Raw genomic sequence first — 16931 nt, 5'->3', positions numbered from 1 at the left:
TTAGGATATATAAAGATATATCTCTTTAGGATATATCCTAAATATCCTTTATATATCCTATATCCTTTATATATGGCAGGAGAGATATATCCCTTTAGGATATATCTCTCCTGCCAACATTGCAGATTCTTATGCTATGCCACTCCTTCAAACTAGCTCTTAAGCTTGTCATAATCACTTGTCCTGAAGTTCCATATACATCCCTTTTTAAACTGTCCACATTTTGACACTTCCCAAGTTAATATGTATGATCTCTCTCTCTCTCCAGTTGGAAACAACGTATGTTTGGCCACCTTGTGTATGGTCAGATCTTCTGTTCCTGTGATCATATCTAATCATCTCATACCCCAAGTCCCTCCTCCACCACATGCTGTTTCAAGTAATTATTTCTTGATAGATAAATAAATTCAAGTTGATTTCTGTCATGTGATCTTCCTCCTTCCAATCTACGTTTCCATTGTTGAAGCCTCTTAATTTGCCGATGGATGTCTTCTACATCATGCCTTGCACCCCTAGCATGCAGCAGCATCCAACCATCATCTGACAGTGGATTGCTTCAAATGAACTGCCATTCATATGCCTGGCTTCCTGATTACCTAACTACTGTGGTGATGATTATCTGTTGCTTCTCTATTATAATTGATAACTTTCTGTTGTCCTTGCAAGTCTACCAACAAGTTTCCTTTTGACTTGAAGATCCACTCCCTTTTTTTTTTTTTGATGCTAGAGACTTCTGGCATTTGACATTTATGTTGTTGACTGACATCCCCCCCCACTCTGTCTCTCTCTCTCTCTCTCTTTCATGTGTCTGTGTCCTAATATTGTGGTCCTTTGTTTTCTCCTCTTTTCTTTACTGTTTTATTCAATCATGGAATTAATTGTACATGTGCAACATTACAACCACAGTGATAATTTGCATGATGGCACTAGCCATGAAACATAGGTAATGTTGCTTGGATGTAATTATGACTTATACATAGTGCTAATTTGCATGAAGGTACTTGAAAAGAATCATAGGTGAAATGGCACTGCTTGCTTGAATGAGGTCTCCTATTTCTCTACATTTGAAAGAGTTCAGAATTGGCATAAGGAAATACTTAGGCTACCATATTGCTGTTACCCTTCAACCATCTTTTTTCTTTTACTTATCTAGCAGAATAACTCTTTTGAGATTTCCTTTGACTTTCAGTTAATTTCTTCATATAATATTTTGCCTTCGTGCTGATCACATTCCTTGCTTCTACTTTGTACAGCTCATGAACTTACTGGTTACTATTTTCTTTGCATACCTTTCACAGCATTTTCTTTTTTGCAACTCCTTTTAATGTTACTATATGTCCATTTAATTACCACGTGAATTATCCTCCTAACCCAGGTATGCAATCTGATACTGCTTTCCTGAAATATCCCTTGACCATTTCTCATACACTACTAATTTCTCTCCTTTGCATCTTTTTATGTCATGGCAAACTGTCTCTTTAGTTTGTCATAATCACAGCTTTGCAGTTCCATGTATGATTCCTTCTTAATTAAAAATCCCATATGCATACCATAGAGGCAAAGTTATGGACAAATTTTCTGATACTGTCTCTCAGTAGGTGCATCATCTGCATTATCAATCCTAAACTTCTGCTGACTTCAGTTCTTCAGTCTTTCACAGTACACTTTCCCACCTCTCCCCCCCCCCTCCCTGAAGATACAGTATTTCCTTACAATTTACTCCCTGTATCATCCATTGCTCAAGCCTTATTAAAGTTTATAATGCTTAGCAAAGTCAAGCTAGCCATTTTCAGTAACTCCTAACCCATATTTCTGATATTCTGGCATTAGTATTTTCATTTTCCTCTGATATGCACCTTTTTTTTTTTGCATAGGCAAGTATGCATTCCAAGACATATCACATCGGAAAATAGATGAAACTGATTGGAATATACCCTAATTCTTAGCAGAATTTAATTCTGCCCCATTCAGCTCCTCTCCTATCTATGCAATTAGGAGAGGGACTGAGTGTATAATACTCTTGGTCTCTCATACTTGCACATCTTTTAATGAGTGATCCTCTTACTCTCTCTCTTTCACTCACTTATCTTCAGAGTTCTTATGTGTACTAAAATCTTAGTTTCCCCTGATCTTGTATTTCATTCTCTCACTGGACAAAATCTTCTCTATATGCCTCCAAATCCATTTTCAAGTGCAAGCTGTTAGTCATATACAAGTCTTTGGTCATAAAAATCACATCATTCCTCTCACACAGTCTACTATTTACATTCATAGTCCTTCTCAATTCATTTCTTTCACAATTGATTTACAAGTTATATTCTCCCCCTTTCACTTTGCCACTCTGCAACCAGTATTGAATTAACATACAGTATGTCTCTTTCTTCATTCATTAATATTCTCCTTACTTTTCTCTCTCACCTTTCGTTTCGTGTGCGTTTCTGCTACCTCGCTTCAATCTTTCACCACTTCGTACTCGTGTGTTCATTATTCATACTTTGTTCACCTTTGCTTATTCCTCACTCTGTTCTCTACAATCTTTTGCAGTTTTGCATCTTTTCTTGCACAAACATTTAGCATATTGCTGTTTCACATTTGACACAAAAACTGCTGACACTTCTTTTTATAATACTTCTGATGTGCTTTCTTGCCAATGCTACATCTCACAAAGTCCTTCACATCAAATTTCCTGAATAATGGCATACTGGACACCACCTTCCTGTAATGCTTTGGCACAATGCTGCTAAAGCATTAGCTGTACTGTAAGAGTATATAAAAATGAAGCTTGCAAAACACTTGCAACTCAGATGAACACTGCACATTGAAGTAAAACTATATTATGAAACGAATTTGACAAACTAAAAAGCATCATTAATTTAAAACATTATCTTTTTAGACACCTCATGACCACCTTCTTGTGTGTGTGCGTGTGTGTGCGTGTGTGTGCGTGTGTGTGTGTGTGTGTGTGTGTGTGTGTGTGTGTGTGTGTGCGCGTGCGTTACCTAGCAGACTCCTTTTCTGAATTGACTAGCATGTTCTATTTGATAAAAAAAAATTATACTATGAATTTTGTCCACTTTTCTTAGTCCAGTTATGAGCAGTTGTGTTTGTACATGAAGTAACAAAATTCATAACTTTTTATATATATAATAAGCACCATAAATACAGTGTCCTTTGTGAGACCTCAAATGATTGAAACATATGATATTGTATAAGGTGATATACACTCCCTAGGGATTGAGATCATAGTTGAGCCAATACTTGAAACAACTTGGGTGAAGTCTCATGCCCTCAGTATTCAAAATAAAAAATGTTTTATATCCAGACAGTTGTTGCATATGTTAGGATAAAATATGAAATCAACATTATAATTACTTATAAGAGGTCATGTCAGAAGCATTTCTTAATAAATTTTCTTTTTACTTATTGGATTATTTATGCAGAACTGTTCGGAACATGCTGTAGTTTTGATTATTTGCACCATGTTAAGAGTGATTGAGTAGCTTTGATTTTAAAAGTTTATTGCATTGCAAATAGCTAGGTGGTGATGATCTTCTACTGTTATCTTTTTGACCAAGGTAGTCAATAACACGATGATATTTAAGTTACATAATAATACTTAAGAACTTGCATAATACTTAAGAACTTCAGAATGAAGAAAACAGCGATATGACAAGAAACGGCAAGGTTGTACATGAGAATTATGAGAGTGTGAATGTAGAAAGTGTGAATGATAGTATTAATGGTTTCTCAGATAATAAAAAAGATGAGATAGATGCATTGAGTGAGATCGCGTTGTTGAATGGTGCGATAGAAAGGGCAAAACAGCAGCTAGAGTGCATGAACAAAAGTCGATTGAATGAACCAACCAATAATAAAAGGTATGACAGGAAAAATAGGCGTATGAATGTGAACATGAACAAAATGAAGGATAGAGTGCTGTATGGAGACTCGTTAGTACGAGGTGTGTTAGTAGATGATTTGACAAAATCGTACCAACCTGGTGCGACCATAAAGGATGTAACTGAGTCTATTAGAGAGCAAAAGGAAAGGGTGAAAGAAATGATTGTTGTGTCAGGTACGAATGATTTGAAAGGAGATAAAATGGAAATGATAGAAGACCTGAATGAATTGTTTGAGGTAGCAAAAGAAAAGAGTGAGAGAATTAGAATGATTAGTCTTTTGCCACGGTATGACAGAGAAATGTTTAAAAGGAGGGCCATAATTGCGAATGACTTTATGCGTGGGTTATGTATGACGAGTGGTGTGGAATTTGTGGACGTGTGGAGTGAGTTTGATGGGCGAAAGGATCTATATAAGATGAATGGCTTGCATTTGAATGGTCATGGTGTAAGAAGACTTGAGAAAGTGTTGCTGAGTGTAGTGGATGTGCAAATTCAGGGAAACTAGATTTGTTAAGGGGGGGGGGAGTAGATATACAGTCCTTAGGGAGGCAGTTGAATGTAAGAATGAATATAATATGCTAGAGCAAATAAGGATAACAAACCAGAGTTGGATAGTTAATATAAGTAATCAAGGTAGGGTTGGGGCTAATGGGGGTCTTAAATTCATGTACACTAATACTAGGAGTATTAGGAACAAGAAGGAAGAGTTTTTGGCCATGGTTGGCACTTCCAGACCACAGGTTATTGGTATTAGTGAAACATGGCTGACTGTAGATGATATAGTTAGTGGGATTGAATGTGATGGGTATAGTGTGTTCAGGAATGACAGAGAGAATAAAATGGGGGGAGGAGTATTGTTGATGATAGCTGATGAGCTACAGCCAAGGAGAATAGAAGTTGAATTGCAGGATAGAGAAAAGAGCACATTTGAAGCCATTTGGTGTGAGATTGTGGCTAGCAGAACTAAATATACAATTGGGTGCTGCTATAGACCAGGTGATGGAAAAGATGGTGGTGACAATATGCACAAGCAAATAGAAGAAATGAGTGGAAGGAGGGTGATTATTATGGGAGATTTCAACTATGGTTGCATTGAGTGGAGTGAGGAGAGGACACACGGGAGGAAGGAATTGGATTTTATGCGGTTATTAAGGGATAACTATCTGCGACAGCATGTAATGGAAAATACTAGAGGTCAGAGAGTGCTTGACCTAGTAATTACATCTGAGGATTTGGCTGTAACAAATATGACCACATTGCCACCAATCGGTGAGAGTGATCATAGGGTTTTGACTTGGGAGGTGGCTAAAGGTGTAGAATTTTCAATTAAGACAGAGTACATGTGGAATTATCGGGCTGGAAAGTATGACAAGCTTAGGAGTTTGATTGGCTCAGTGCCATGGCATGTACAACTGCAAGGACTAGAAGTTGATAGTGCATGGGAGGTAGTTAAGAAGTGCTTGCATGAAGCAATGGCTGACTGTATACCTAGAGTCCGAATAATAAATCAAGTAGGGGTTAAATGGATGAATAACACCATTAAGCTTGAGCTGCAAAAAAAGAAACAACTATGGAGGGAATTTAAGGAGAAAGGTGACTGGCAGGCACATGAACGGTATAAAGCGCAGGCCAGAAGGGTGACGAGTGTGGTAAGAAAAGCAAAAAAGGATTACGAAAAAACATTGGCCCTGCAGGCTAAAGAGAGTCCTAAACAGTTTTTTAGATATGTAGCAAGTAAAAGGAAAAATGTACGTGGCAGAATGATTTTAAAGAATGCCAATGGTAGGGAGGTAACTGAATCAGTTGAGATAGCTGAGTTACTGAGTGAGCACTTTGCAAGAATATATCATCCAGGTGGTGACATTGCAGAAACGAATAAACCAGTAGATTATACGGGAATTGTGGTGAATGAAGTGGAGGTGAGTAGTCTATTGCATAACCTCAATGTCAATACATCCGTGGGATTGGATGGTATACCAGCTCGTGTTGTACGAGAAGCAGCCGAAGAATTGTCAGTACCCTTGACCATTTTGTTTAATTTGAGTCTCGGGTCTGGGTTAGTCCCGAGCGGGTGGAAGAAGGGGAAAATAGTTCCACTGCATAAAGGTGGTTCCAAGACTGCTGTTGTAAATTACCGACCGATTAGCATATCAGGAATCATTGTCAAGGTCTTAGAGAAATTAGTCAAGAAAAGAATACAGGATTGGATAGATGAAAATGGGATATTGTATGGGGGACAACATGGTTTTGTGAAGGGTAGATCATGCCTCAGTAACTTGCTCACATTTTATAACACAGTGACGGCTGAACTGGATAGGGGTAATGGGTTTACAGTGATACTACTGGACCTTGCCAAGGCCTTTGACAGGATACCACATGGAACCCTAATCAGTAAACTGGAGCAGATGGGGATAGATATAGGGTTGGTAAGATGGATAGGAGGGTTGTTGAAGGAGAGATACCAGAGAGTGGTTTATTCAGGAGTGGAGTCAAAAAGACGTCTTGTGACTAGTGGAGTGCCGCAGGGCTCTGTTCTTGGACCACTGCTTTTCAATTTGTTCATCAATGATGTGGGAAAGGATCTGAGAGGAAGTGTTCACTTGTTTGCTGATGATGCAAAGTTGTTTAGAGCGATTGTGAGTGCACAGGATGTCAAAATTTTACAGAATGATTTGGATAGTTTGGAGGACTGGGCTAGGAAAAATGGATGTCAGTTTAATGTGGCAAAGTGTAAGGTTATGCACTTTGGGGTGAAAAGAATAGCAGCAGTATATCGCATAGGTGGAACCGTACTCCAGGAGATTGATGAAGCCAGGGATTTGGGAGTGCTGGTGGATAGGGAGTTGAAGTTTAGGGGGCACATTGCAAAAGTGACTAAAACAGCTCACCAAATCACTTGGCTTATGAAAAATACTTTAACATGCAGAGACAAACAAGTTGTTGTTCCTCTGTATCGAGCCTTGATAAGACCCCATCTGGACTTCTGTGCCCAGTTATGGGCACCAGGGTTTCTTCGTGATGGGGAGGAAGTGGAGAGGGTCCAGAGACGAGTGACAGATGATAGCAGGACTGTGGAATGAACCTTATGAGAATAGGTTGAGGATTTGTGGGTTGCAGAAATTGGACGATAGGCGAAGGAGGGGTGATATGATTGAGACATTCAAATTAATGAAGGGTTTTTATAAGATTGATCCAGAAGATATTTTTGAAAATATGACTGGTGGTGGGAGGACTAGGGGCCATGCATGGAAGCTGGGCAAGAGCGTGGTTGACAAGGGTGTTAGAGCTAGGTTTTTTACTTGGAGAGTGGTGAATGAGTGGAATAAGCTTCCAGAGTCTGTTGTGGGTGCTACGACCGTGAATGAGTTCAAGGCAAGATATGATAGATACTGTGTGAATGTTGAATAGTTGTTCCAGACATGATGTTAGGGCCTCCCTCGATGAGTCTGTCGACTCCTTGGAGTTTCCCGGAACAATAATAATAATAATAACAATAATGCAGAAATTTGAAGGATATAATAATGTTATACATCTTAAATTTCATTTTGTGTATTGAAAGTTTATTTATTTTTATTTTTTTGTTATTCATTTGGAGAAGGAGGAAGTTCTGCAACTTAATAGCAATCCCTAATAACAGTAAACTTATTTGTATAATAAAGAATACTGAGCAGTGATTCCTAGTTTGTTTTCTAGGCTAAAGTCAAAGCTGACAAGAATAGACAAAGGGTTGAAGAGGCATTTTTAAAGACAACTCATGCCCAACGGCAAGAAGCTGCTCAACAGAGAAGAGAAGAAAAACGACGAGCAGAAAAAGAACGTATGATGAATGAAGAAGATCCAGAAAAGCAAAGAAAGTGGGAGGTACCTGTATTTCTATTGTTCAAAAAGATGAATGATATTACAGTAGGCTCTCAATTTAATGGACTAACTGGGGAGAAGGGGGTACCTACTATTGCCGAAAGTACATTAAATCTAATGTATTTTAAAAACATGTTAATAACAAACATATTATGTACAGATGTATTAAAATGCTATTATAATGTATAAGTATGATTAAAATATTATTAGTAATGTACATTTAGCAATTTATACATGCCGTGAAAATATTTGTTAAAAATAAATTTATGACAGGAACTATACTTTATTTTAATTTAACACATCAAAAATTATACAGTGTAACTAATGGAGTGTTTTTGCCACTTTTTAATTTTTTTTCCTCTTAAAGCTCATAAAAGTTTTTTTCAATGAGAATATTAGTTTTTTTTTTTTTTTTATTTAAATCTATTTTAGAGGTGGGAATAATTTACAATTCTTAAACTCCACTGAATAAAAACATACAAAAAAAAACATTTTAAAAAAGATACATAATATTCAATATTAACTTAATTCTAAGAATCACAATTTTCAGTTAGAAATATAACTGTCATATGGAGGGAGAGGTGTTAATTCCTTGCTGGTAGAGGATTCTGATGAAACAGGTCCAGTTGATGAAGTGGTCTTGAAGAAATCATCAAGCTTCAGTTTTTTTTTTTTTTTTTTTTTTTATGTTGACCCCCACACATGAAAGGTAACAAAATCTATAACACTGCAGTGCTATGTGCGAAAGTAGTATGAGGAAAATTGTTCCAAAGAATAGAAGTGGATGGAATGAAGGAAGCTGATGAAAAGTTAGTTCAGTGTGTTCGAAGCTGGATAGTGTATGGGTGTTGCCCACTGGCTGCTCTAGTTTTTACATGGTTAGAAGAAAGTGGAGGAATGCCCATTTAAAGTACCTATAGAAAAAGCAGAGCACCTATGATAAAGTGACTGAAGGGTGTCGGTGAGAGAAGGATTGTCTGTTAAGCAGATTGCCCTCTTCTGAATATCATCAAGAATTCTTAGAGGGCTTGGGGATAGAGTCCCCCCCCCTAAGACCTCTGAAGAATTCTTGGAATACTATTCCCCCAAATGTGAAAACAGTACTTCAAAGTTGGTTGGATCCGAGACTTACAGAGTGTTAGGAGTTGAGAAGAAAAGAAGTAATGTTTAGAACAGAAAAGAAGACCAAGCTTTTTAGAGGCTGAGGGAGGCTAAGCATGTAATATGTTTGTGCCAGATATGACAGTCAACCCAAGAAGATAAAGTTGATCTTGAAAGGAAACTGGAACATTATCAAAAATGAGAAGGGATGAGGTAGAATTTTTCTTGTGGGTAATAAAGCAAGCTTGAATGTATTTGGCATTGAAATTTACTAGGTTGTCTTTATCTCATTTCAGGATGTTGAGGAGGTCAGTGTTCAAATCACTAGTTGTGGAAGATCTTGAGGCTTCTAACATTAGAGTACTGCAGGGTTTATTGAATGATGAAGAGTACTCTCATTGGCAAAGCTATGAATAGGATTTGAAGTCAGAGAATGGAGGTTATTGATGTAAAGGAGGAAGACTGGGTTAGAGTATAGAACCCTGAGGCATTCCAGCATTGGGGAAATCTGATGAGAGGAAGCCATCCACCATGACATGTGCTGCTTCCTTATTACTGCAGATCGAAATTCTCCAAAATGTTCATAAGGAAGCACATCAGGGTCTGATGGTGATTCAATATAGCATATGATGTCATCCATATATTGTCTTATAACAGACAATTTAGGATGAGGTGCAACTGATTCTTCATTTTTGTCATCATCATCCTCTTGTTCTCCATGAAGACCATTTTTCACAATCTCTATTTCAGAAAAAATTTGATAACTCAGATCACCTTCATAATTTTTGAGCCACTGTTCCAAATCATTCTCAGTTGCATTTTCATTGCCATCCCTTAGTAGAGTGTCCCATAAATTAGATGTCTCAACTTCTTCAAAGTCCATTTCAAACTATACGTTATATAGCAACTTCTTCCACATCATATTCAGTTGTATTTTTGTTGCCAGCTTTCACAGAGTGGCACAAAAATTAGATGTCTCAACTTCCTCAAAGTCCATTTCAGGCTCTACATTGTACAACAACTTCTTCCAAGCATTGCTTGGAAGAAGTTGTTGCACACAGCTGCTAAGTTGAAGATAGCAAATCACGAATAAATAAAAAAAAAAAAAAGGTTCTAAATTTTTTCTTTAGGACAGAAATTTTTTTTGTCCATTAAATCCAAAGTGTGTTAAACCGGAATATAATTATGAAGCATCTAAAATATAATTTATGTGGTAGTTTCCTTTTTTTTTTCTGTGTGATAAGTGAGTATATATAATAGGTGTAGCATGCATATTCCTTTAAATATTCTGATAAATATTTAAATATTCTAACTTATCCAACTGGTTTATGAGCTGCATAGCTCAGATAATTAAACTAGCTGAATGACAGTTGCTTAATTATTTGTTTAACCTCCCTACCGGCCAAGATGGATGAAATAGTGAGATCAAATTGCACTTCTTATTCATGTTATTCAATAGGTGTTACAGAATCGTATCCGGATTTGGCTGGATGTCTATAGAATCATGGCCATTTGGGGTGTTAATTATGTGAATGAATGAATTTATTAAATGAAACTATATTCTGATAGTCTGTTCTTGCATTTACAAAATAAGAATAAAGTAAACAGTTGGTATTTATAGTGAGAATAAGTCTACTGGAAGCGTGACACATGAGATATTGATAGACGTGTATTATTGATTAAAATGAAACAGCTTGTTGAATGTCATTGAAGTTTTGACATGACAACCTGACATCATGTAAGAAGAGTTGATCACTAGAAAAGCAGCAGTATCATAGCTTGTTTGCAAGAACACATTTTTCTCACAAGGAAAGCATTAAGTTTAAAAAAAAAAAAAAAAGTGTTAATTTTTTTCAGTTGTCTGCTTCACTGTTATTCCTACAATATAACATGTAGTATGGAAGGATTGCATGTAGAGTTTGAAAAGAGGAGCAGTGATAAACGTAGTTAAAAACATCAGCTACATAGCTTAAAGCTACAAAATTACATTTCTTTCTTGCTTTAGCTTGAAGTATCAGCAGTTTGCTTTAACTCTTTATTTTTTTAAATAAAGCTATTTTATTTTGGCATACTATCCTATATGTTTATAATAAAAATGCGGAATCCATCCCATGTGTGAAATACATATTTACTTTATAAATATACAATAGGCACTGTGTTTTGACACTTGCTCTCTGCAGACAAAACTGCATTAGCATAATAAATGACTGCTGTTGTATTAAACCATTGTATGCATCTACAAGTGGGAGAAATGCAGTGATTTGTTATACGACAGTAGTCTGGAACTAACATGTTATATAACTGCATGCATACAATGGTATGCCTGTATTGCATAATACACCATACATACAATACAATAAGATTGATAAATTTGGGTGATGAAAATTGATAGTGAAGCTGCTGTTCCATTAAACTGAACAATTTTATTACTGATTATTTTGTCTGTCATGTACTAGTAGAATATTTTCTATTAATGAAAGAATTCTCTTTCTGGGAGCTAAATTTTTCCTAACAGAATTTTTGACCTTTTTGCACTTCCTTTTCTGGTTCTGATTCTAGCAGTGTCATATAGAATGACACTGCTAGAATCAGAGTTTCTGAGAAATTGTGACCTGTTATCTCAACACGGCAAAAATGTTACAAGAAAAAAGCAAATAAATAAACATTTTGACCTCCCCATTTTGTTAGCATGAAGCAATTAATAATGAAATGAGTAGCTTCAAACACTGATTTCAGAACATGTGGTCTAAATATACCCTTAAATTTCAATACATTTGGACCACATGTCAAAAACACAAAGACAGCATATTGTTCAGTCATTTCACGTGTTTTTACCGGTTCCCATAAATTTTGTTAGTAATAATTGTGGCTTAACCTCTTTCCTTATGCTTTTGCATACTTCCCTTTCAAATCTTGGCTGGTGTGTGTAGTCCTCATCAGTTGCTTCATCTGTGATGATTTTCCAACTTCCTGAAATATATGGAACTTGCCAACATCCATTTCATCAGCAGCATGAAGTACCTAATCATGCAAATCACTGTCATGTATGATGCTGTTTAACCTGACCTATTTCACATTCAGTTGATCATAAAGAGAAGACCTTGGATTCTAGTTGAAAGTATTTTGTGTGTGGGGGGGGGGGCTAGGGATTTTTAATATAGCAAAGCTCTTCTTTGTTATAATCTTTTAACATCAACATATCAAGCTCTTAATAAAAGGCTATGAAGAAATGCTTAAAAGATAGAATATATTACTATGCAATTGTGGATAGAATTAGGAGGCACAATTTACATTGGCACAGTCATTGACAGAAATGCACTAACATTTTAGAGAAGTGGCATCAATAATAAAAATATACACCAGGTGATGAAATTTATCTACTACAAGACATTCACAACAGCTCAGTTCACATTGTAATTTGAGTCTGCTGTTTGGGGTACAGGTTTTGCTATTCACCCTTCATGGAAAATCTGACACAGCTTTACATGATTACTTTTTCTCCATCACTAGTTTTCAATGAAACTGGTGGGGAAGTTCTGTTGCTTCAAACTGTGTATCCTGCTTGTTCACCGTCCCATCCAGATGAAAATAAACCAGGTACTCTATTCTCTTCATCTTCATTTATCATGTTTGAAAGCTTTCCACAGTACTGAACATGTGTAACAAACATTTTCAAGTCATATTTTGTTGAACAGAACGCTGATATCTTCCATCTTTATGAGCTGCTTTTCTTATTGACTTTCCTGCATTGCAACTTTGATGCTTCAGCATTTTCTGGAGAATGAATGCCAGGTGCACACTACCATTCTCATTCCTTTACATAACTTTTCTGTTAAAAATCACTAAGATATAAAATGTTTTCTTAACATTTTTATCATCATCATCATCATCATCATCAAATTCCTGCCATGTACCCTCAAGGGGTGTACAGGATATGACAGTACTACATGAAAAAATTACATCATTACTAACTTCCTATCTACAATTTTCCTCCAAATCAGTCTGTTACTTGTCAAGACTCCAACATTATCAGATCTTATATTTCTGTCGTCTAAGGCACTTTGTACCGTATCAATCCACCTATATCTTGGTCTTCCTCTGGGTCGTTTTCCTGCCAACCTGGCAGAGAATACTTGTTTTGCTAATCTTTCCTCTCCCATTCTATTTAAGTGACCATACCACCTGAGATTAGCTCTGCTAACGCATTCCTGGATGCTGACAATGTCAAGTTCTTTCCTAATATCCTCATTTTTAATATGATATTGCCATTGATGCCATCTGTTCACACCTCTAATCTTTCTCAGGACTCTCATATCTGCAGTCTCTAGTCTTTGGTCAAGTGTTTTACTTCTGACCCAGCTCTCAGATCCATAAGTTAAAATTGGTTTGAACACAGTCTTGTATACAGCTAATTTAGTGTTACGACTAATTTCTTTCTTATTCCATATGAATTTATTATATATATTGATGAATTTATTATTTATAATTATGATAACATTTTTATCATAATTATAATGATATTTGTATCTAATTTTGGAAGTGCATGAAGTTTCAGCTTAAAAAATTGAAAGAGTTTTGAATCTCAGTGAATTTCAAAAGAAATCATTTATTTACTAACATCAAATATTTACAAGTACTAAAATTTCTATATATTTATATTTAAATTGAACAGATTTAGCTTCAACAACAACATAAAAAATACTCCTCTTCGAAAAAATTAGCCACTCATTAACATATTTCCTTATTATATAAATCAGAGCCGAATATAGAAACTATAAAAGTTTCGTACAAAATTTGACCAGAGAGCTTATGGGAATATACTCGTCGGCATTTACGTGTCGCCCTAGATGGACTTTATAGGAGACATGATCACTTTGCCCAAGCATCCGTATATTTGCCCCCTATTGATCGATTTTGATAAGGTTTAACTGGCCTGACAGCTGTTTCAAACTAGTTGCTTTTTGTCAGAGACTAGGCAGAAACCTTCAGAGAGCAAAAACTTAATAACACTAAGGAACTCTAAGTCAGAGAGGTGTATTTTTCGTAAGTGAACTTTACCCAAGCTGAGCCTTAGGTAAACGACTTTGGCAGAGGCACTGCCATTTCCTTGGCACATTCTTGTAATGCAATAGCTGATAGCTCATCCAATCCCATGGGTGCTTATTTGCATTGAGATTCTGCAAATCCTAAGTACTTTCAATTCATCAACCTCTGTTCTCACATCACTTTCTGTCAGCAAAATATCCTCACCTAGATGATAGACCATTGCAGTGGTCTAGTAAAGTAACTATTTTCATCAGATTCTGTCACCTCTCTACCAACAGCCTTCATTAAAGTTATCCTTCTCCCATTAGATAAGGGAGTAGGATCTTTTTCTATATAACGAAAAAGAAATTTGCTTTGGAATTTCTTTTAGTACATTCATCTAATTTTTTCTCATAAATATGATATTGCCTTACTAACCATGCTAGTCACCTTTCTTGCCTTCACAACATTTTCTCTCTTTTCTTTCTTTTTTTTTTTTTTTTTTGTAGCTCCTACTTAATCATCCACCTAACTCCTACCTGATTTATCATTTTAATCTTGAGTACACAGTGTGACGTTACTTCCTTCAGATGTCTCTTTACTATCTCCCATGCACAGATTCTTATGCCATGCCACTGCCTCCTAAGCTTTTAATAATCACCTGCCCTGTTGTTTGACACATACTGCTGCTTAACTGAAAATTCTCCATATTTTGCAACCTTCCAGGTCAAGAGTGCATGATCACTCTCTCCAATTAGAGGAAGTATGACCACCTTGGTCATGGACAGATCTTCTGATACTATGACTAGATCCAACACTCTTGTATACTCTGAGTCCCCTTCATAACATGCTACTTCAAGAAATTATCTCTTAGTAGGTATATAAATTATATTTCCTTCCTGCCATGTGATCTTTCCTCCACCCAATCTGTCTCCTAAGTTGAAGTCCCTCATAATAATTATTCAATTGATATAAGCCACAGATATCTAAGGAGTGAGCTTAGGCTGTAGAAGAGACCAGTCAAGCATATTGCAGCTGTGAAATCTCCATCTTTCTTTTTGGTTTATATCAAAATAGCTGCAAAGTAAACTGTCAGCATGTCCAGAATTGATTTTGAAAGAACTAAAAACTTGGATCACATCTGACTGGCAGTCATGCTTGTCTCTTGCTAAAAGCTGTTGGGTGCAATTTGTGTTCAGTCCTGCTTCTGTTTCTTTTGACAGATGATTCTGTTACATTGTTACCGGGGGGGGGGGGGGATATCTTCTAGCTTCTTACTTTTCTTCCAGTTTTGTAGATCTTGGTACATCACCCTGCTATTATTCCAAATACTCAACATTCAAGTCCCCTTTGATTTTTCTCCAGAAAATGATGATTAGAAGAAACTTTTTCGTGCTAGATAGCAAAAAACATCTTGGACCTGATGGCATTTCGCCAGTTATTCTTAATGTCTGCTCCACATTTGACCCGTTCTATGTTGCCTTTCTAATCTCCCCCCATTTCACTGATATTTAACCTGTTATCATCTGATTATTAAATCCATTTCTAAGAAGGGTGACATATCTTGGCTATCAAATTAACTAACTATATCTCTCATTCTAAAGTAATGAAGAAAATCATTAATACACAACTTCTGTGCCATCTGAAACCTCTCAACTGATAACAGTATGGATTCTGCCAAGCCAATGATATTCTTGCTCAACCACCTTTGAACAAATGCTATGAAAAAGTTTAGGGAATCTCATTTAGTTGCTCTTGATATCTCTTAAAGCAATTCCTTTTATTAATTGTGGAATTAATTCAGTCATCGCATATTGCGCTTTTGCGCAGGTCTACACATTTTACCGCATAAGCTTCCGATACCGATAATCCCACAGAATAGGTTGGTTTCTCCTTATTCTTAGTAGTATCCCATGTCTGTCAAAGCGTGTGTTCATGGCAGGCCCGTTTCTACATTTTGTGGGGCCCTGTGCGAAATGGAAAAGCGGGGCCCCTGAAAGTTAGTAACTTTTATGGAAATTTTAAATGGAAGAATATTTTTAATTAATTAATTAAATCAAATATGAAAAATATTTATGCACATAAACAAGTATGCTCTTTGGCATCAATTTAAGTAAAGGGAAAAAATTAGTTAAAAAATAAATGTGTTTGTATGTACATGATATATATTATTTTATTATGTAAGTACACATCATATAAATACGCCAGAACAATGATTTCTTTAATAATATAAATAATAATATAAAAATATGAAAAAAATATCCATTTTTACTATAAAGAATGAAATATATGCATAACAACTTATAAGATTTAAAAGAAATCTTAATATATTAAATTTTATTTAACCTAATGCACTTATCAATAAAATCATTTATAACGCTATCAAAATTCAAATTTTTTTGCGATTTCATGCTCTATAGATATTATTGCCAAGGACGACAAACGCTCTTGAGACATAGAAGATCGCAAATAGGTTTTTATTAATTTTAATTTGGAAAATGACCTTTCTGCTGATGCAACCGTAACTGGACTGGTCAATAATATTTTAAATGTCATAGTAATATTTGAATAAATATCCGACAAATTATTTGCAATTATGAATTTTAAAATATTAATGGGTGCATCTTCTGGAACAATATTTCTAAAAATAATTAATTCATTGTAAAATTCAGCTTCATCATCTCTGTATTTAATTTTTGATACTGCAAATTAAAATTTGCAGCAAAATTTCATTTTCTGTCATTTTCCTTATTAATTTCATATCTTAATGAAATCCAAATGATTTTTCATGAATTTCATACAATTCAAATCCTTTTTTGACAGATTGTAGAGCAGTATCTAAAATTACAAAAAAGAAATTTATCCTAAAATTATCTTTGTTATCACGTATGTGTGATTCATCAGGCGTTTCATAATCAAAAAATACTTTTCTTTGACGTACTCTACTTTCTTTAAATTTAATTTCTATTTCTAATAGATTTGACAATTCTTTAGCAATCTTAAAACAGCTATCAAATCCTGATATTCTCTGCTCTTCAAAGTACT

The 16931-nt window shown here is 35.7% G+C and overlaps 1 protein-coding gene across 2 annotated transcripts in view; it reads left to right on the top strand.

The window, feature by feature from the left end:
- The window catches only part of LOC150105508 (PAT complex subunit CCDC47), a 300186-nt gene that overhangs the window by 280948 nt on the left and 2307 nt on the right, over nucleotides 1–16931 (top strand). For both annotated transcript variants that reach the window (XM_090394850.1, XM_090394851.1), the window contains exon 11: nucleotides 7596–7763. In XM_090394850.1, coding sequence (XP_090250976.1) covers nucleotides 7596–7763 — 168 coding nt within the window. The remainder of the gene's footprint in view (nucleotides 1–7595; nucleotides 7764–16931) is intronic.

The sequence above is a fragment of the Typopeltis vanoorti genome, chromosome 6, assembly GCF_054136105.1.
Source record: "Typopeltis vanoorti isolate ZY-2024b chromosome 6, IOZ_Tvanoo_1.0, whole genome shotgun sequence".
NCBI classification, from domain to species: Eukaryota; Metazoa; Arthropoda; class Arachnida; order Uropygi; family Thelyphonidae; genus Typopeltis; species Typopeltis vanoorti.
The sequence above is the reverse complement of the archived record's forward strand: the minus strand, read 5'-3'. Positions and strand labels throughout refer to the sequence as shown.